The 14027-nt window shown below is 39.6% G+C and overlaps 1 protein-coding gene across 5 annotated transcripts in view; it reads left to right on the top strand.

The window, feature by feature from the left end:
• Window positions 1–8488, top strand: part of plekha7b (pleckstrin homology domain containing, family A member 7b) — a 57776-nt gene extending 49288 nt beyond the window's left edge. For 4 of the 5 annotated variants that reach the window (XM_055231217.1, XM_033985538.2, XM_033985555.2 and 1 more), the window contains 8 exons: window positions 112–303; window positions 376–493; window positions 621–712; window positions 1295–1519; window positions 2764–2979; window positions 3260–3393; window positions 3720–3868; window positions 7913–8482. In XM_055231217.1, the coding sequence (XP_055087192.1) occupies window positions 112–303; window positions 376–493; window positions 621–712; window positions 1295–1519; window positions 2764–2979; window positions 3260–3393; window positions 3720–3868; window positions 7913–7935 (1149 nt within the window). In that variant the 3' untranslated portion in view covers window positions 7936–8482. Of the gene's footprint in view, window positions 1–111; window positions 304–375; window positions 494–620; window positions 713–1294; window positions 1520–2763; window positions 2980–3259; window positions 3394–3719; window positions 3869–7912 lie in introns of all 5 variants that reach the window. The other variant, XM_033985505.2, reaches the window with a different exon arrangement.
• Window positions 8489–14027: the final 5539 nt, after the last annotated feature.

Below are 14027 nucleotides of genomic sequence, written 5' to 3'. Positions count from 1 at the left end.
AATATATTTGATTACATAATTTTCTCACCCTCTGATGAGTAATTGCAATACCAACAATAAAATAAACAACTACATATTACTAATCTTAATCTCTTTTCCCCATATCGTCAGGGTGAGGAAGATGTGCCCCCCCGCCCTCCTCTACCTCAGCTCTACAGTCCCAACGAGCACCCACCTGCCGTGCCCCCGCTGCCCAAAGAAACCACGGTGATCCGCCACACTTCAGTACGAGGCCTGAAGCGACAGTCGGACGAACGCAAGCGGGACAGAGAGATCGGACACTTCACCAACGGAGACACGAAGGTCTGTTTCTGTACAGTGTGTGAGTGTTTTATCAGTGTGAAGAGTTTAAGCGCTAAAATATGAACTCCTAAGGTTGAACTCCGACCTTTCCTGAGTGAGCCCGAGTTGATGGGAGCTGGAGACGGCTCGAGTTTGGTCAGTGCGGTTGCAGCAGGACACGATGGAGGTTACCAGACGTTACCAGGCAGAGGTAAGTGGAGCTATTTATTTCCTGTAACCTGTTTATTAACATTTCATCTCCCTGCCCATGTCCACCCACGTATTTAGGTTCACTTATAAATGAATGGTGTTTTTAATGTATGCCGGTTTCCCCTTAGGAGCGGCTTCTTCCTCTTTTAGGATAAATCAGTCTTCGAGCATCTCTTCATATGTGACTCTTCGACGAGCAGCATCAGCTGTCAGCATGAAGGTGGGGACTGGAGGAAAATGAAAGGAAATGAGTTCAGATTGAAGGAAACGTGGAAACCTACAATATGATATGAAGAAAGTAGGGAAAAAAACATACAAATATTTATATACCGGCATCGCAAACAGTCCCCTTTATAACTAACAGACATTTAATGAGCACTAACAATTTATTACCATATTTTACAGACCGTAAGTTGCACATTTTTCATAGTTTGATCAGGGGTGCGACTTATACATGTTTTTTTCTTCATTATTATGCTTTTTTTTTTGCTGGTGCGACTTATACTCCAGAAAATACGGTACATTTTACTGTGCTCATCAGTTGCATTGTATTAAAATGCCTATTAAGTATAAAACATAATAGATAGAAAGTATAGTTACGTAGTTTTGTGTTGCTTGGGTGTATTTATTTTACACAATTTTAAGAGAAACAACATAAGTGTTTTGATAATAATTCCACTCATCCATACATACAGCAAATCTGAATAATTAAAAAATACTAAAAGTCGTCTATCAACTTTCTTGTAGATGTGCCACATGTTTCCTCATTTTTTCTTTTGATTCCACCCCCATCTTCTCCCAGGAGAGACCCAAAAGTGCCTTGGAGCGCCTGTACTCCGGGGATGCAGCGCTACAGCAGCAGAGAGGGAGGATGAGTGCGGACGAGCAGCTGGAGAGGATGAAGAGGCATCAGAAGGCCCTCGTTCGCCAACGTAAACGCACCCTAAGTCACGGAGACCGCCACGGCGCCTCGTCCTCGCGCTCTTCAGCCTCCTCCTTGCGCCCACTCTCTGCAGACCTGGGATCAGTATGTTATTAGACTTACAACACACGCCACATTCTGATGCATGCAAAAACCGAGAGAGTGGCGATCTCCTGACGCATGCCTTTGGTCCGAATAGTTTGCAGTTTTTTTCTATTTTCTGGCATGAAAAGGTGAAGTGGAGAACACTAATTGAGTGGCAACAAGAATTTATGCTTGTTTTGAAAATGTAGCAAAAAAAAAAAAAAAAAAAACTGCTAAATGCTTCAAGACTTGTTCCTACTTTAACACTGTAATTATGGATTGTGAAATATGTTTTCCATAACATCTTAACCATGAAATGCGCAGATTATATGTGTCTCAATGATGCCTTTAGTGCCTTTGCTACTATATCTCAACTTTCCCTCGATTTTTCTGTGATTAATCCACTGATTGTCCACCTCTCGCCTCACACACTAACCCTCACTGATCTTTATGTTTGTCATTGTGCTGTTTTCTTCTGGATTTTTTATTCCCCCTTTAATCTGTGTTGTACAAAATCACAGTTCATCTACTACTGTTCTGTCTTTTAACCGTTTAACCATTAATTTGTGTGCGCATGTACGACTCCCCACGCATTTTCTACTAAAACACTCACTGAGCAACGCAAGCTGAATTTACTCATCAAAACCTTTTTGCACTGAAATCAAAGAGGAAATATTAAAATAAAAGATCAAGCACTTTTTTGTGAGAATAGCCCCTGTATGAATTTCGTTTATGGGTGATAATGTGTTCTTCGTAAAGCAGAGTAGCAAATAAAAGTGCTCAGTTTGCTCGTTTTTCATTTTCATTTAATAGCAACTATATATGTGAATGTCCTTAAATTAATAAACGATTTCTAAGGAACGCATATTGCCATGTTTTTATTTATGTTCAGTGGTGATGTGTGGTCTGTGTCAAACATGTATTTCTTGCATTTATACACGAAAGGTCTGTGGGTTTGTCCAGTTTGTTTCTTTTATGTTTATGTGTGTGTCCTTCCTGTATTTATAGCATGCTGTGATTTGTACTTCAGTAGCATGCATACTCAACATCTATGCATGCTCCACTCCACCCTCTTTCTTTTTTTGACACTTACACACATACCGACACCCTTCTTCCCACTTATAAAATCACGATTTGGGTGATAACAAGTGCGCTTATTGCTCGAAACAATGTGTGAAAAGTCAGTTTCTTTCCTGTGACGAGGTGTTGACGACACGCTGTAATTAGTTTCACAGTCTTCTTTTCTCCCCTTGTGCGTTGTCCAGCTGAAGAGAGAGCAGGACTTTGACTTGCAGCTGCTGGAGCGGGCCGTGCAGGGGGAGGAGTCAGTGCGCAGCGTCCAGGGAGAAGAGAGACCCCCGGAGCACAAGGAGAGACCCCGCTCCCACTCGGATGAATGGCTGACTTTTAAATCCACAGCCACGCCCACAAAAGAAGGGGAACTAGAGCCGCTGGAGTATGACCTGGACCTGAGTAAAGAGGTGAGAAATGTATATGCTGACGGGAATAAATTTGAAATATTATGATTCAGAGCACAAATTTAAACACTTACGGAAGAACTTAGTGCGTCAGTGTGTCATGACTGAATAACAAAGCATTTATGTGGGTGATATTAAGTGTGTAGACTGATTTTTGCCCCCACAGTTTGATAAATGCCATTAATTCATAACATAATAATATCTTTTTAAAGAAGTTTAATAATTCTGAGTATACACATCAACGTTCTGTATTGTTCTGAGTTTATTGTGTGCTTTTGTGCAGTTGTCTAAGCCTCAAAAAGTGCTGATCCCAGAGCGGTACATGGAGTCAGAGCCTGAGGAAGCGCTCAGTCCAGAGGAGGTGGAGGAACGGCAGCGTAAAGTCCAACGAATCAAGAGCATTTTGGCAAAGTCCAGGTAAAATGCGAATAACGAGACTCAGAAATCAAGGAAAATCAAGTGTAGCCTTGTTAAATATAGTGTAACATTAGTTGGATAAAAATCACGGTCTCTTAACCTTTTTAGCTGTGTTTATTTGTGTTGGATTACAGATAAATTTGCTCAAAGATCTATTTTATTTTTATTATTTATGCAGAGCTTGATGACAATATATTTTTACAGCAAATATTAAAGCTAAAATTCGCACATATAAATTCATTTCTTGGTCATTTCTGTGCTCCGTGAAAAGTAAAAATACACAGTGCATCTTTTATATTCATATTTATTTCTTTGCGGTGCGACAGTGTGCAGAATCTGGCCCCCGCTGTGTCTGTGGACAAACCGGACCTGGGTCGGGCGACTCTGGACTCTGCTCTTCAGGAACAGGAGAGGATCATCACTATGTCCTATGCACTTGCCTCAGAGGCTTCACTCAAGAGTAAAATGGTTGCAGGTTGGTCACACGCTGTGCTTTCATTATTATTTAATTTCAGTAAAGTGAGGTATAAATAAAAACACTGTTGAGTACGTAGCTAGAAAAACCTTAGTTCAACATTCGCTTGTGGTTGTGTCAAAAGAAAGAAAAAAAAAAAAGTTCCTGTACCGGTGGCATTCGTTAAACTTCTTCAAGCGTCAAATTGACAAGATCGCAGGTTTAAGACAGTATAAAGAGCGGGAAGCAGCCTTTAAGTAATGTTGGGTGCTTGATAGCTTAAGAGATGAGAGGGGCGTGAGGTGCGGAGTCGAGCAATATGGCTGTTCATTTCCTAATAACCAAACATTATTCCTTATTAGGAGCTTGGATCGTCTCTAATTGCGATCCATGTAAAATCTTTCAGGCTTGGGAGGAATCGCTTGATGAGGCCATTTTGTGTTCTGATCAATGACCCAGTCAAAGCCCACTCTCCTTGTGCATACCATCACTTGCTCCTTTGAACATCTCGCTGTGAACCTGCATAAAAGACACTGTGCTCACTTTTCATCTCTTTCATACTCTACAGGCAAAGGCAGGAGAGTTCATTTTCATTTGAGCTGCCTCAGATTGTCTGTCTTTGGGCGCCGCTCACACACTCCGCACTGCACACGTACCTGTCACACACTGTAACACTCAAGCTGTCAGCGCACGCCCGGCCTTAATATGCACAGTGAGGCAAAGTCAACAATTATAACATTATTTCCAGCGTTGAGAAATGTCAGGGAATATAACTGGTGGCATCTTGTCAGTGGAGATTGAATCAATGACTTTTCTCTCCTTTGGTGTTCGAGTCAGGTATGCTCGTGCACTTTCACACTCCTGAATTAAAAGAAGAGGTTTTTTCACAGTATTATGCATGAGACGCTTCAATAATGGCGGCATAAAAGTCGAAATATGCAGGTCTGCAATTATGCGCTCTATATATTGAGAGTCCAGATTGTTGAATGTGTTGTTCAAAGTAGCTAAATAATTCACAACATTGTAATTACGTTGCTTAAACATTAAAAAGAATTTCTAATTTTCCTGCAAAAAAAAAAAAATCAGCCAAATAAACAAACTTTTGTAGCGTCCTCTTCAGTCATTCATTCATTACTTTTTATTTAGCAGCGCAACTGTTTGTATTATTAAAGTCTATAGCCTAAATCACAGTAAAGGAAGGTCGTTAACTGACTGGCAATGAAATTTTAAGCACTTATATTTGTTATTTGAATAGGAGAGATGAATGTTTCCCGATAGGAAATGGTTTGTTAATTAACACAGCCAGAAAACCCACTTTTACCAAAAACGTTTTATATTCTTTCACAAGTGATTTTTATATGTATACAATAAAAAGTTTGTTTATTTCTAATTCTCTGTATTTAACCGCGTCCTATTTAGCTACATATATGACTGAAAAGCATCGCATTTTGGCTCTAACGCGCGAAAGGAAATGGCATTTAGGGAAAAATACACGTTCGATTCAGCCCGTTGATCATTTAAAACTGATGAATGACCAGATATTTACCAGCAATTACAATTACAATTTTAAATATTTGTTCATTTTTTTCCTGCGAGTAGATAAAGGTTAGATAAGCTGTACATCCCTTGGTTTCAGAGCGATGAAAATGAGCAGAGTTGTCATCTTTTTAATGCCAAAAAGTGCTCAAATGAAAGCTGAAATATGTGTTTTTATAAAATCCAACCCTATATGTGTCATGAATTATTGAGAATATATTGTTTTTCCCTGATAATTATGACACAAATTTAAATAGTCACCACTTTACCTAATAAATAATGAATAAAAGTAATGAAATAGCATCTTGCACATGCTGCTGTGTCCACTAACTCTTACTGTCTGTCCCCTCTGTCCCGTTGCAGTCCCGCCACAGTCTAACCTCCCGACCCCCCCACCTCTGCCCTCACCCCCTCCGCCCCCTCCTCCGCCTCCTCCTCCTCTACCCCCCGTGTCCCTCCCTCCTCCCGCCTCCCCCGTAAGCAATGGGATCCACTACACGTTTGTCTGAAATAAAGTAAGAGCTAACTGCATGCCGCTAATACTTTTTCCCTGATCGTGTGTAACGTGCGTGGATTGACTCGCAGCATGCTCAGTACTTCTCTGTTGTGACTGTTGCACCGTCTACGTTAGCTCCACCGTCTCCACCATTAAAATCAAAACAAACATCTGTAGGCAGCCGGCTCGTCCCACTGTGATAATAGTGTGTAAATTGTTCTTTTTCTCTCCTCTTTTTTGTCTGGCTGCCAAAATATTTATGGATGAGAAAAGAAAGGGCTCAGAGGAACGTAGCTGTTTGTAGTATTGTGTATAATTAACAAAAGAGACACCTTTGATTTAGCACCTCCACTCTTGAGCAGTCTGCACAGCTGCATTCCTCCGCTCCAATTAGCTCCCCATCTGTAGAGCGAGGAGTCGGAGAAGTACCTGTTCTCATCACTGTTTACAGCTGTACAAAGGCGAAAATCAAATAGCTGCTGTACATTTCACAGGGAAAAGAAAAGAAAAAAAACATTATCTGCCACATTTGACTCAGTCCTTGTCCCGCTGATAGATACATCTCGAGTTCAGGAGTAAACCCAGGCCCGTGTTTGGATTGTGAGGTAGGTTTTTTTTCTGTCAGTGGCGACAGTTTCAGAGCCATGAAACTGGAGAAACTGACATATCCACACCTGAAATCTGATCATAATTATATACTGTATGATGTAATCTAAGTACTCACTACGGAAATCAGACAATCATCACATTTTTGGTGTGGTTGTAAACATAGTCTCCATGTCAGCGCTCCAGGTCGCCGTCTCCGCCTGCGCTCCAAGTCCACCTGGTCCAATCAGAGCCTTTACAGTAACACATTTATGTTTATTATTTATTATTATCGTTAAGATGTACCTGCTTTGCCTGGACTGTTACAGTTTTATTTAACAGTTTAGTATCAAATTTATTTATTTGGAGAAAAGCAGGTGTCACCTCCAGCCCAAGTTACAGGTCAGATCTGTGAAGAGGCGTGACCTGCTTTCAGTAAGAATGCATGATTTTGTTTAGTTTTTTTAGCTATAATTTTATAAATGCCACTTAGTTTCACTGTGGAACATTCCAGGCAAAGCGATAACACATCCACTGATATGAGGAAGATTATATTATGAGGTTTGATTATAATAATAATAATAAAAATATAAAGTAATCTGCTTATTATGTTAATTCGCTTATTCGTTAATTTTACTTCGGATGTTATCTGATGTTTGTGTAATCCCTCAGCTGTTTTTTAAAAAGAAAAAATCGATTCTGTCAACTGGACAAAAGTTTTTGAGTGAAGATGTTTCCAGGCTCATGTTATTTAGCGTTACTGACTCAGGGACAGTGCACACTTAATGTCGTTCAGTAGACCTAGAATAACAAACAGAAACTATAAACAAATAGTTGTGTTAGTTTCCGTGTAGCTCCTTCTTCAGCTCAGATATAAGGCCGTGTCCAGAGACGATCTAAAGTGAAGAAGCTGCTGGGATGACACATCTTCACTCACAAACTTTTGTCCAGACAGAAGTGATTTTTTTGTTTTTGATGCCATCTGATCTGTGTATAATTCAAAGTACTACAAATATTATTCATAAACCCTCAAAAAAAGTGGCCCAACCTTTATTTATACTTTTCACATGAGCAACAAAAGTGTGATTCAAATTAAATCCCAGGGAATCCCCCAAAAATGATCTTTGTCATTATCATCAAAGTGTGTCGTTTGTGCATGAATCTGGCCTTTGTGGTTGTGGCTCATGTTTTCATCTGTGTTTTCATCTGTGTTTTCATCTGTGAGCTGTTTTGAGCCACAGCATGTCCACATGTAAGTGTTTTTTTTTAAGTTGGCCTTGTGTCGTTTGTGTTCTTCAGTATCTGTTTTTTATTTGTATGTGACAGGTTTAACGGGTCAAATGCAGAACAGATTCTCTCTTTGGGACACAGTTGTCACCTACTTTAAATGTGAATGACTGAAGTTATATTTGTCTAATACTGTGTCTCTTCTATCTCTTTCTCCACAGCTCAAGCTATTTCTGGACACTGAGGTGCTATTCAACAAACTACTGTGTTCTGTGACATGAGTGGATCATGTTTGACTTTGGACCATGTAAATTTGAGCAGAAAGCTGAAGCCCACATGTAGCCTCGTGTTTAAGGAGCTCAAAGCCACTTTTCCTGTGACACTGAAGCCTGTGTGAGCGGCTGTGCTTTTTGACTCTGGACATGCCTAACACGTGTTATTTTCAACAGGTTCTTGCACTTTGAATGACTGAATTCTGATGAGGAATTGATCTCACACTTTACATGTTTGACTGAATTACGTTGAGTCGCTGTGTGATCTTCACTTTAACTTTGTTTCCAGGTACTGAATGTTTAAAGCAAATGGTACAAAATGTTATTTTCTTTGTCAGAGACTATTTTACACCAAACCACTTGAAATGTCATGTATGTGCAGTATCTACTGCCGCACTGCCAGTCTCCTTTTAGCTTGCCAAGATAAATTTTTATTTTTTCTGCTTATATTAGGACTGAATTTAACATTTAACCTATTTTTGTGCGTCTGGGAACAGCTGCACAATAAAACTTTATATGAATGTGAATAATAAAACATATTAACACATTTGAATCTTCTGTGTGTGACTATTTTACCTAAAGGAAGGTTACCAAATCCACTTTACTTCCTTCACTTCACTGATATAATTTATATATTTATTGAAATCATGCACAAAGCCTTAGAACAAAATGTGCGCTCATCATAGGTCTGAAATTCTCTTTGAACATCTGCATTGATTGCCTTGATCTAATAAACTTCATTCTATTATGTGAAAAAAGAGGAGCCAAACTATGGTGGGCTCAAAGGAGGTGAACTTTCGATACAAAAAAGAAGGTTCTTGAAATGTAAGTAAGTTCAAAGCTTTTTCCATCTCAAAAGGGCATTTTTAATTCCGTGTATTTTCACCCAAGAAAGAAGGTGGATACTAATAACTCTGGATTCTGAAGTATAGCATTCATATCTTTGAATTTTGAACCGTGTCTCCATTGCAATTGTAAAAGAAACCTTTGACAAAAACTTGTATTGAACTTCTGCTTTCAAAAGGGAGAATGTTTTACAAAGAAAAGCTCCGTGATTGTAGTTACGACGCAGATAAGAGGGGATGGTGGTTCCTGGTGTTGACTTCCTTTACCCGTCTGAGGGTCTACTGTTGTTTTGCGCCCTCCCGCGTGACATCTTTATCTTTAATTGGAGAGTAATTATTTTCCCTGGCTGGCGGCCTGGTGTGCTTTGAAACACCTGAGAGAAGGGGATGCACCTCCCTGTGCTCCACATGGGCTCACACACATCCTCTTTCTGCCTCCTTGTGTTCTCCAGGAGCTGGGACCCCACAGCGCACACTGGCCCTGGTGGCTACATCACCCACAGCATCTTCACTTTCTGCTTATTCTGCAATAAAAATGGGCATGTTTTTCCCTCCTCCCTCAAAAGAGAGAACTCACCCCATGGCCTCCGCAGAGGATTGTGGCATTTCCATGTATTGACGTTTGGCTGCTGGTTCATATACATTTGTTATTCTATGCTGTGGACTTCAAAGAGAATGAGAGAGGGGCTATTATGCTAATTGTGTCCTGTTCTGTTAAACGCAATCAAGGCCTCCCGCGTTAAGGCTAAACACTAAATACCTACTGGCTTCAGAAATGCTGTTTTAAAGGAGATGATGATACTGAAAGAAGACGTGTGCGAGATCCTCCTATTGATAACGTCAGTAAATAATAATAAGGGTGAAAAAGATTGTTTGTACTTTCCCCAAGCAAAGGTTGTGTTACAGTCAAACTACCTGAAACTTCATTGATTCTCCAGTGGGTTTTCGTTTGGATTTTAAAGCACACATCTACATTGTTCTGTGCGTTTCTTCTGTCAGACCTTTCCTCCTCCCCTGGTACAATGATCCACAGTCATATATTATTTTTCTTTCACATAAATAATATTGGTGCTTTTGGCTGTGATCGTCTGAGGATTAGGCTGCAGTGGAGACAGTCTGTGCTGCTTTGCACTGTGGGGATCTGGATTGTACTCCAATTGTACAAACACAAAACCAAGGAAGCCCAATGCAATAGGTGCTTTGATTTTAAAACAGTATTTTATGCTGTTTTATCATCTTAAAGCTCCATGCACAGTACATTTTTTAATATGTAAGAAATGGAATGGTGATTTGTTGAATAATTGAAGAGGTATTCACTGAATCAGTGAACAGTCTTCCCAGTGTGCTGCTATAAAAAGAATAGAGAAGCCGGGGCTGCTCTGAGGCGCACACTCACTTTATTATTTGCTGTAACTAAACAAAGGCTTTGTGATTTGGGAAATGCAGCAAAATAGAAGCGTTTAATATTAATTGCAAGAGAAGCTGTTTAAATTGGACAATAAAGAAAACACAATTTTCTGCATGAATCATTCAGAGCCTCTGTTGCATAAAGTGTTTAAACACCTCTTTTATAACACCACAGTGTGGAGGGCTCCGCTTTGTAAAACTGAAGCAAATGCCCCTGGGCCTCCACCTTATTTGTTTCCACAGCTGAAAATACACAGTGAATCAACACTATGAGACTGGTAGTCTATAAAATAAAATAACTGCACTAACAATATTTATTTATAGAGCATGAAAAGAAACCAAATATAAACAAAACATTAAGAAACAAATGCATTATTCTAGTGTTTTTACAGTGTTGGTTTTACAATAATTCTGCCTCTGAGTCAAAGCCTCATAAGTGGATCTACTGGATGTGATTTGTTGATGTGTATGAATAATTAAATTGGAGAAAACAATGATTTGTCCCATTTTTAACTGAGAAATATTCCACTTTTTTTTTTTTTTTTTTTTTTAAAATATTCAGGCATGTTATGGATTATTAATTACTTTGTGAAGCTTAACATGTTTCAATATTAAGAATCATTAAACATGTGGGAAACATATTTTACCCTCTAAGGAGACGGGAGGCTGTGCTGAAGGACAATACAGGGAAGTGTGGGACCCACACAGTGATATTAGTGGTAATATTTGTATGCAGTTGGCACAGGCCATGTACTGATGTTCCTGATAAGTATATAATTAGAATTGGCATGTTGCACTCCTTATTCCAACACGACTAATCAGTGGTTCTGTGTTCACTTGAAAGGAAATATTAGATCCTGACTAAACTTTGATGAAATCCAGAGTTACAAGTCTGAGATTTGGGTCAAGTAATGAGAACAGAGCGCCCCACTTTGCAAGTCCAAGAGGGAGAGAATGATTTGCATGTATGTAAATACTGTTGGAGTTAATTGCATAACTTGGATTCAGAGAAGTCTACGGTCTGTTTTGTGCATCACTGTGGATTTATTATAATGCCTGAGCTTTTTTTTTTCTGTCAATACATTCTTTAGTAAGACAAAAGTTGCTTTAAAAAGTGTTTTTCTTTTCTTTTTTTAAATGAATGGAAATGTTCTGAAATATATAATTATTCCATATAAAATAAACTGTCATTTCACTGTCATAAATGTAGTTATAGAATACAATATTTTCTGTTGATGTGTTTTAGTGTTTTCTTAATCTGAGTGAAATATTTCAGCCATGATTCAGCTCTGCACCTTCTCCAGCCCCTCACTGTCCCATAACGACCCCCCTCCTCTTCACTCAGTGAATGGGGCGCTCTAATTAAACATGCAGAACAGGAGAAGAACACATGTTAATTTAATGTAACAAAAATGTTGATTTTTATGCACTCTCCTTTTCAAATATTTATGGGCTAGACTTGAATTTCAACATGCATCAAAGACTCACAGGATATGCAAATGCATCTGCCTTATACCCCCCAACAAGTTGGACTGTCTTCTGCTCAGCTCAGTTCTGTTACAACGGAGCCATCGCCAGCTCAGTTTTACAATTAGACTTGAGTTTGTAGAGCTGCTCTGTGTGGCACATGTTTAAAAAGAGTCATTTTGTATAATATACAGCATTATAAAGAATTATTATTATGGTATTAAATTATTATTGTTTCTAAAGTTAAATCTAAGACAAACTGATCAGGACTGACTCTTTTTTATTGTGACTGAATTTACACTTGATTTAGTGATGATCCTTTGCTCTGTGTAACTTCAGCCTCCTGTTTGTCTCTGCATGTCTCTGTCTCATCATGTGCTGTCCCGCTGTTGGCCAAAAGGTGGCGTATGGGACACGCAGAAGAGCCGGAGCCGCTGGAAACAGTGAACGAAATCAGCGCAAGGAACGAGTGAGCGCAGAGTGAGCACAGAGTGAGCACACACTCATAAGAGCAGAGAATAAAACACCAAACACACTATGTTATTCATGGACTAATCTAATTTAACATAATCATTTAAAACATACGGTTTATCTTTTAATAATGTGAATGATTTAATTGTTTAAAGAGTTCAAGTTCAAGTACCAGCAAAGTTTTCTTTTTTGTTCCTTTTTTTGTTTGTTGTGTCTTTCTTTCCACAATAGAAGCACCAGAGGAAGTCGAGGAGGACAAACTGCGTGGAAAAGCTGATATTCAGTGTGTTTTTTGTGATGCTCTTGTGGCTGTGGCCCACTTCACCTTGAGAGGAGAGAAAAGCCAAAGGAGCGGGGCGCCCAGGAGAGCGGTGTATGGGCATATTGTATATAGCTCTCTCTCCCTGTCCCTCCACCCTTCTCCCCATCTCTCTCCACCCTTCCTCTCTGCCTCTTTCTCATTGCTTCTCCTCCCTCTTTAGCTTTATGTGTATCTGCAGTTAACAATCACAATTTCCTTCAGCTGTCTCCTCTTTTTGTAAGTAACTTTATTCTTGTATCATTTTAGTCAGTGCATGTTTTAAGTGTTTTCTTGTTGTGGTTTCTGTTTGGACACCTCTCTGTCCCCAAATGCCTCTGATTTATAGATGACAACTTTTCCTTGTGCCTTGTGGCTTGTGTCTTCTCCTCTTTTCTCTGCTCTGGACATGAGGCACGAGGCTCAATGTACTTTTTGTTGGTTTGACGCGCGCCGGGCCTCTTTCAGGTTTCAGCTGTTAATTTAAAACACATGTCCTTTCAATGCACAGAATTGTTTCATTGTGAAGACTTCTGTTTTGGCAAGTGCTCTCCACCGGTGGCTCGTCTGGGTCAACCGCTGGACCTTTGATTTAATATCAGATACAGGCGCGTTTCTAATATGTGAGGACAAATATTGAAATAGTATCAAATGACTCTGAACAGAGAAGGAATAAATCCAACCAAGAAGATTCTTATCGCGCTGAGAGCCGTGCGTAAAACCAAAAACAATTGTAAAGGAATTAAAAATAGGGAAGAAAAATATAGAATAGTTATTAAAATAAAAAGTCCTTAGAAGAGGCGGGTCAGAGGTGAATTTTAACTCACTTCAGCTCATCACAACAAAAATACAGCGCATTTAAATTCCTGCACATGTCACTGAACAGAATCTTAACAAATCCATGTGCGTTAATTGTTTTACATTTAAAACATGGATACAATTTTATTCTCTTCATAAAAAGTCAAAATCTCTTATTTTCTATCTTTTTTTAAATTCCAAAATTATCATCACCACTATTTTATTTTTTGCCTGTCCACTTTTATAGATTTTGGAGCGGGAGGTGTGGATCTTCTAATTGTTGAGGTTGTAAAAGTCTCACTAACGGCGCAGTTTCGTGTCATTTTGCGCAGGTTTAATTGATGCGCACGCACAGTTCTCACACACGCACAAGTCCAAACAGGTCTCCAAACTCTTGAGGCTGTGACTGCGCGTCTCTCACCTGCTCTCTGTATCTCCTCGAGCAGCAGCAGCTGATTATTTACAGTTTGAAACACTTTCACTGAAGTTTGAGCAGGTCAGTGACGGGAGCGCGTCGTCCTCAATAGAAACGCGTTTCCATTTGTGACCTTAAAACAACTGTAGAAGAAGTAATCTCCTCAACTTTCACTCTGTAAGTAAGTGGCGTTTATTTAAGTAAAGGACAGTAACATATCCTTTTCTCTATACACTCCTCTCGCTCTCTTGTCTCGGGGTGAGGAGAGGGTGGGCAGAGGGGGAGGAGGAGGGGAGCCCTGCCTCTTTGCCTTCCTCAGATCAATGCTCTCTGGCCACTCACTTTCTGATGTTGCACGACGGG

This window comes from Periophthalmus magnuspinnatus, chromosome 3, assembly GCF_009829125.3.
Source record: "Periophthalmus magnuspinnatus isolate fPerMag1 chromosome 3, fPerMag1.2.pri, whole genome shotgun sequence".
NCBI classification, from domain to species: Eukaryota; Metazoa; Chordata; class Actinopteri; order Gobiiformes; family Gobiidae; genus Periophthalmus; species Periophthalmus magnuspinnatus.
Note: the sequence above shows the minus strand (reverse complement) of the source record. Positions and strands in the feature narration are given on the sequence as shown.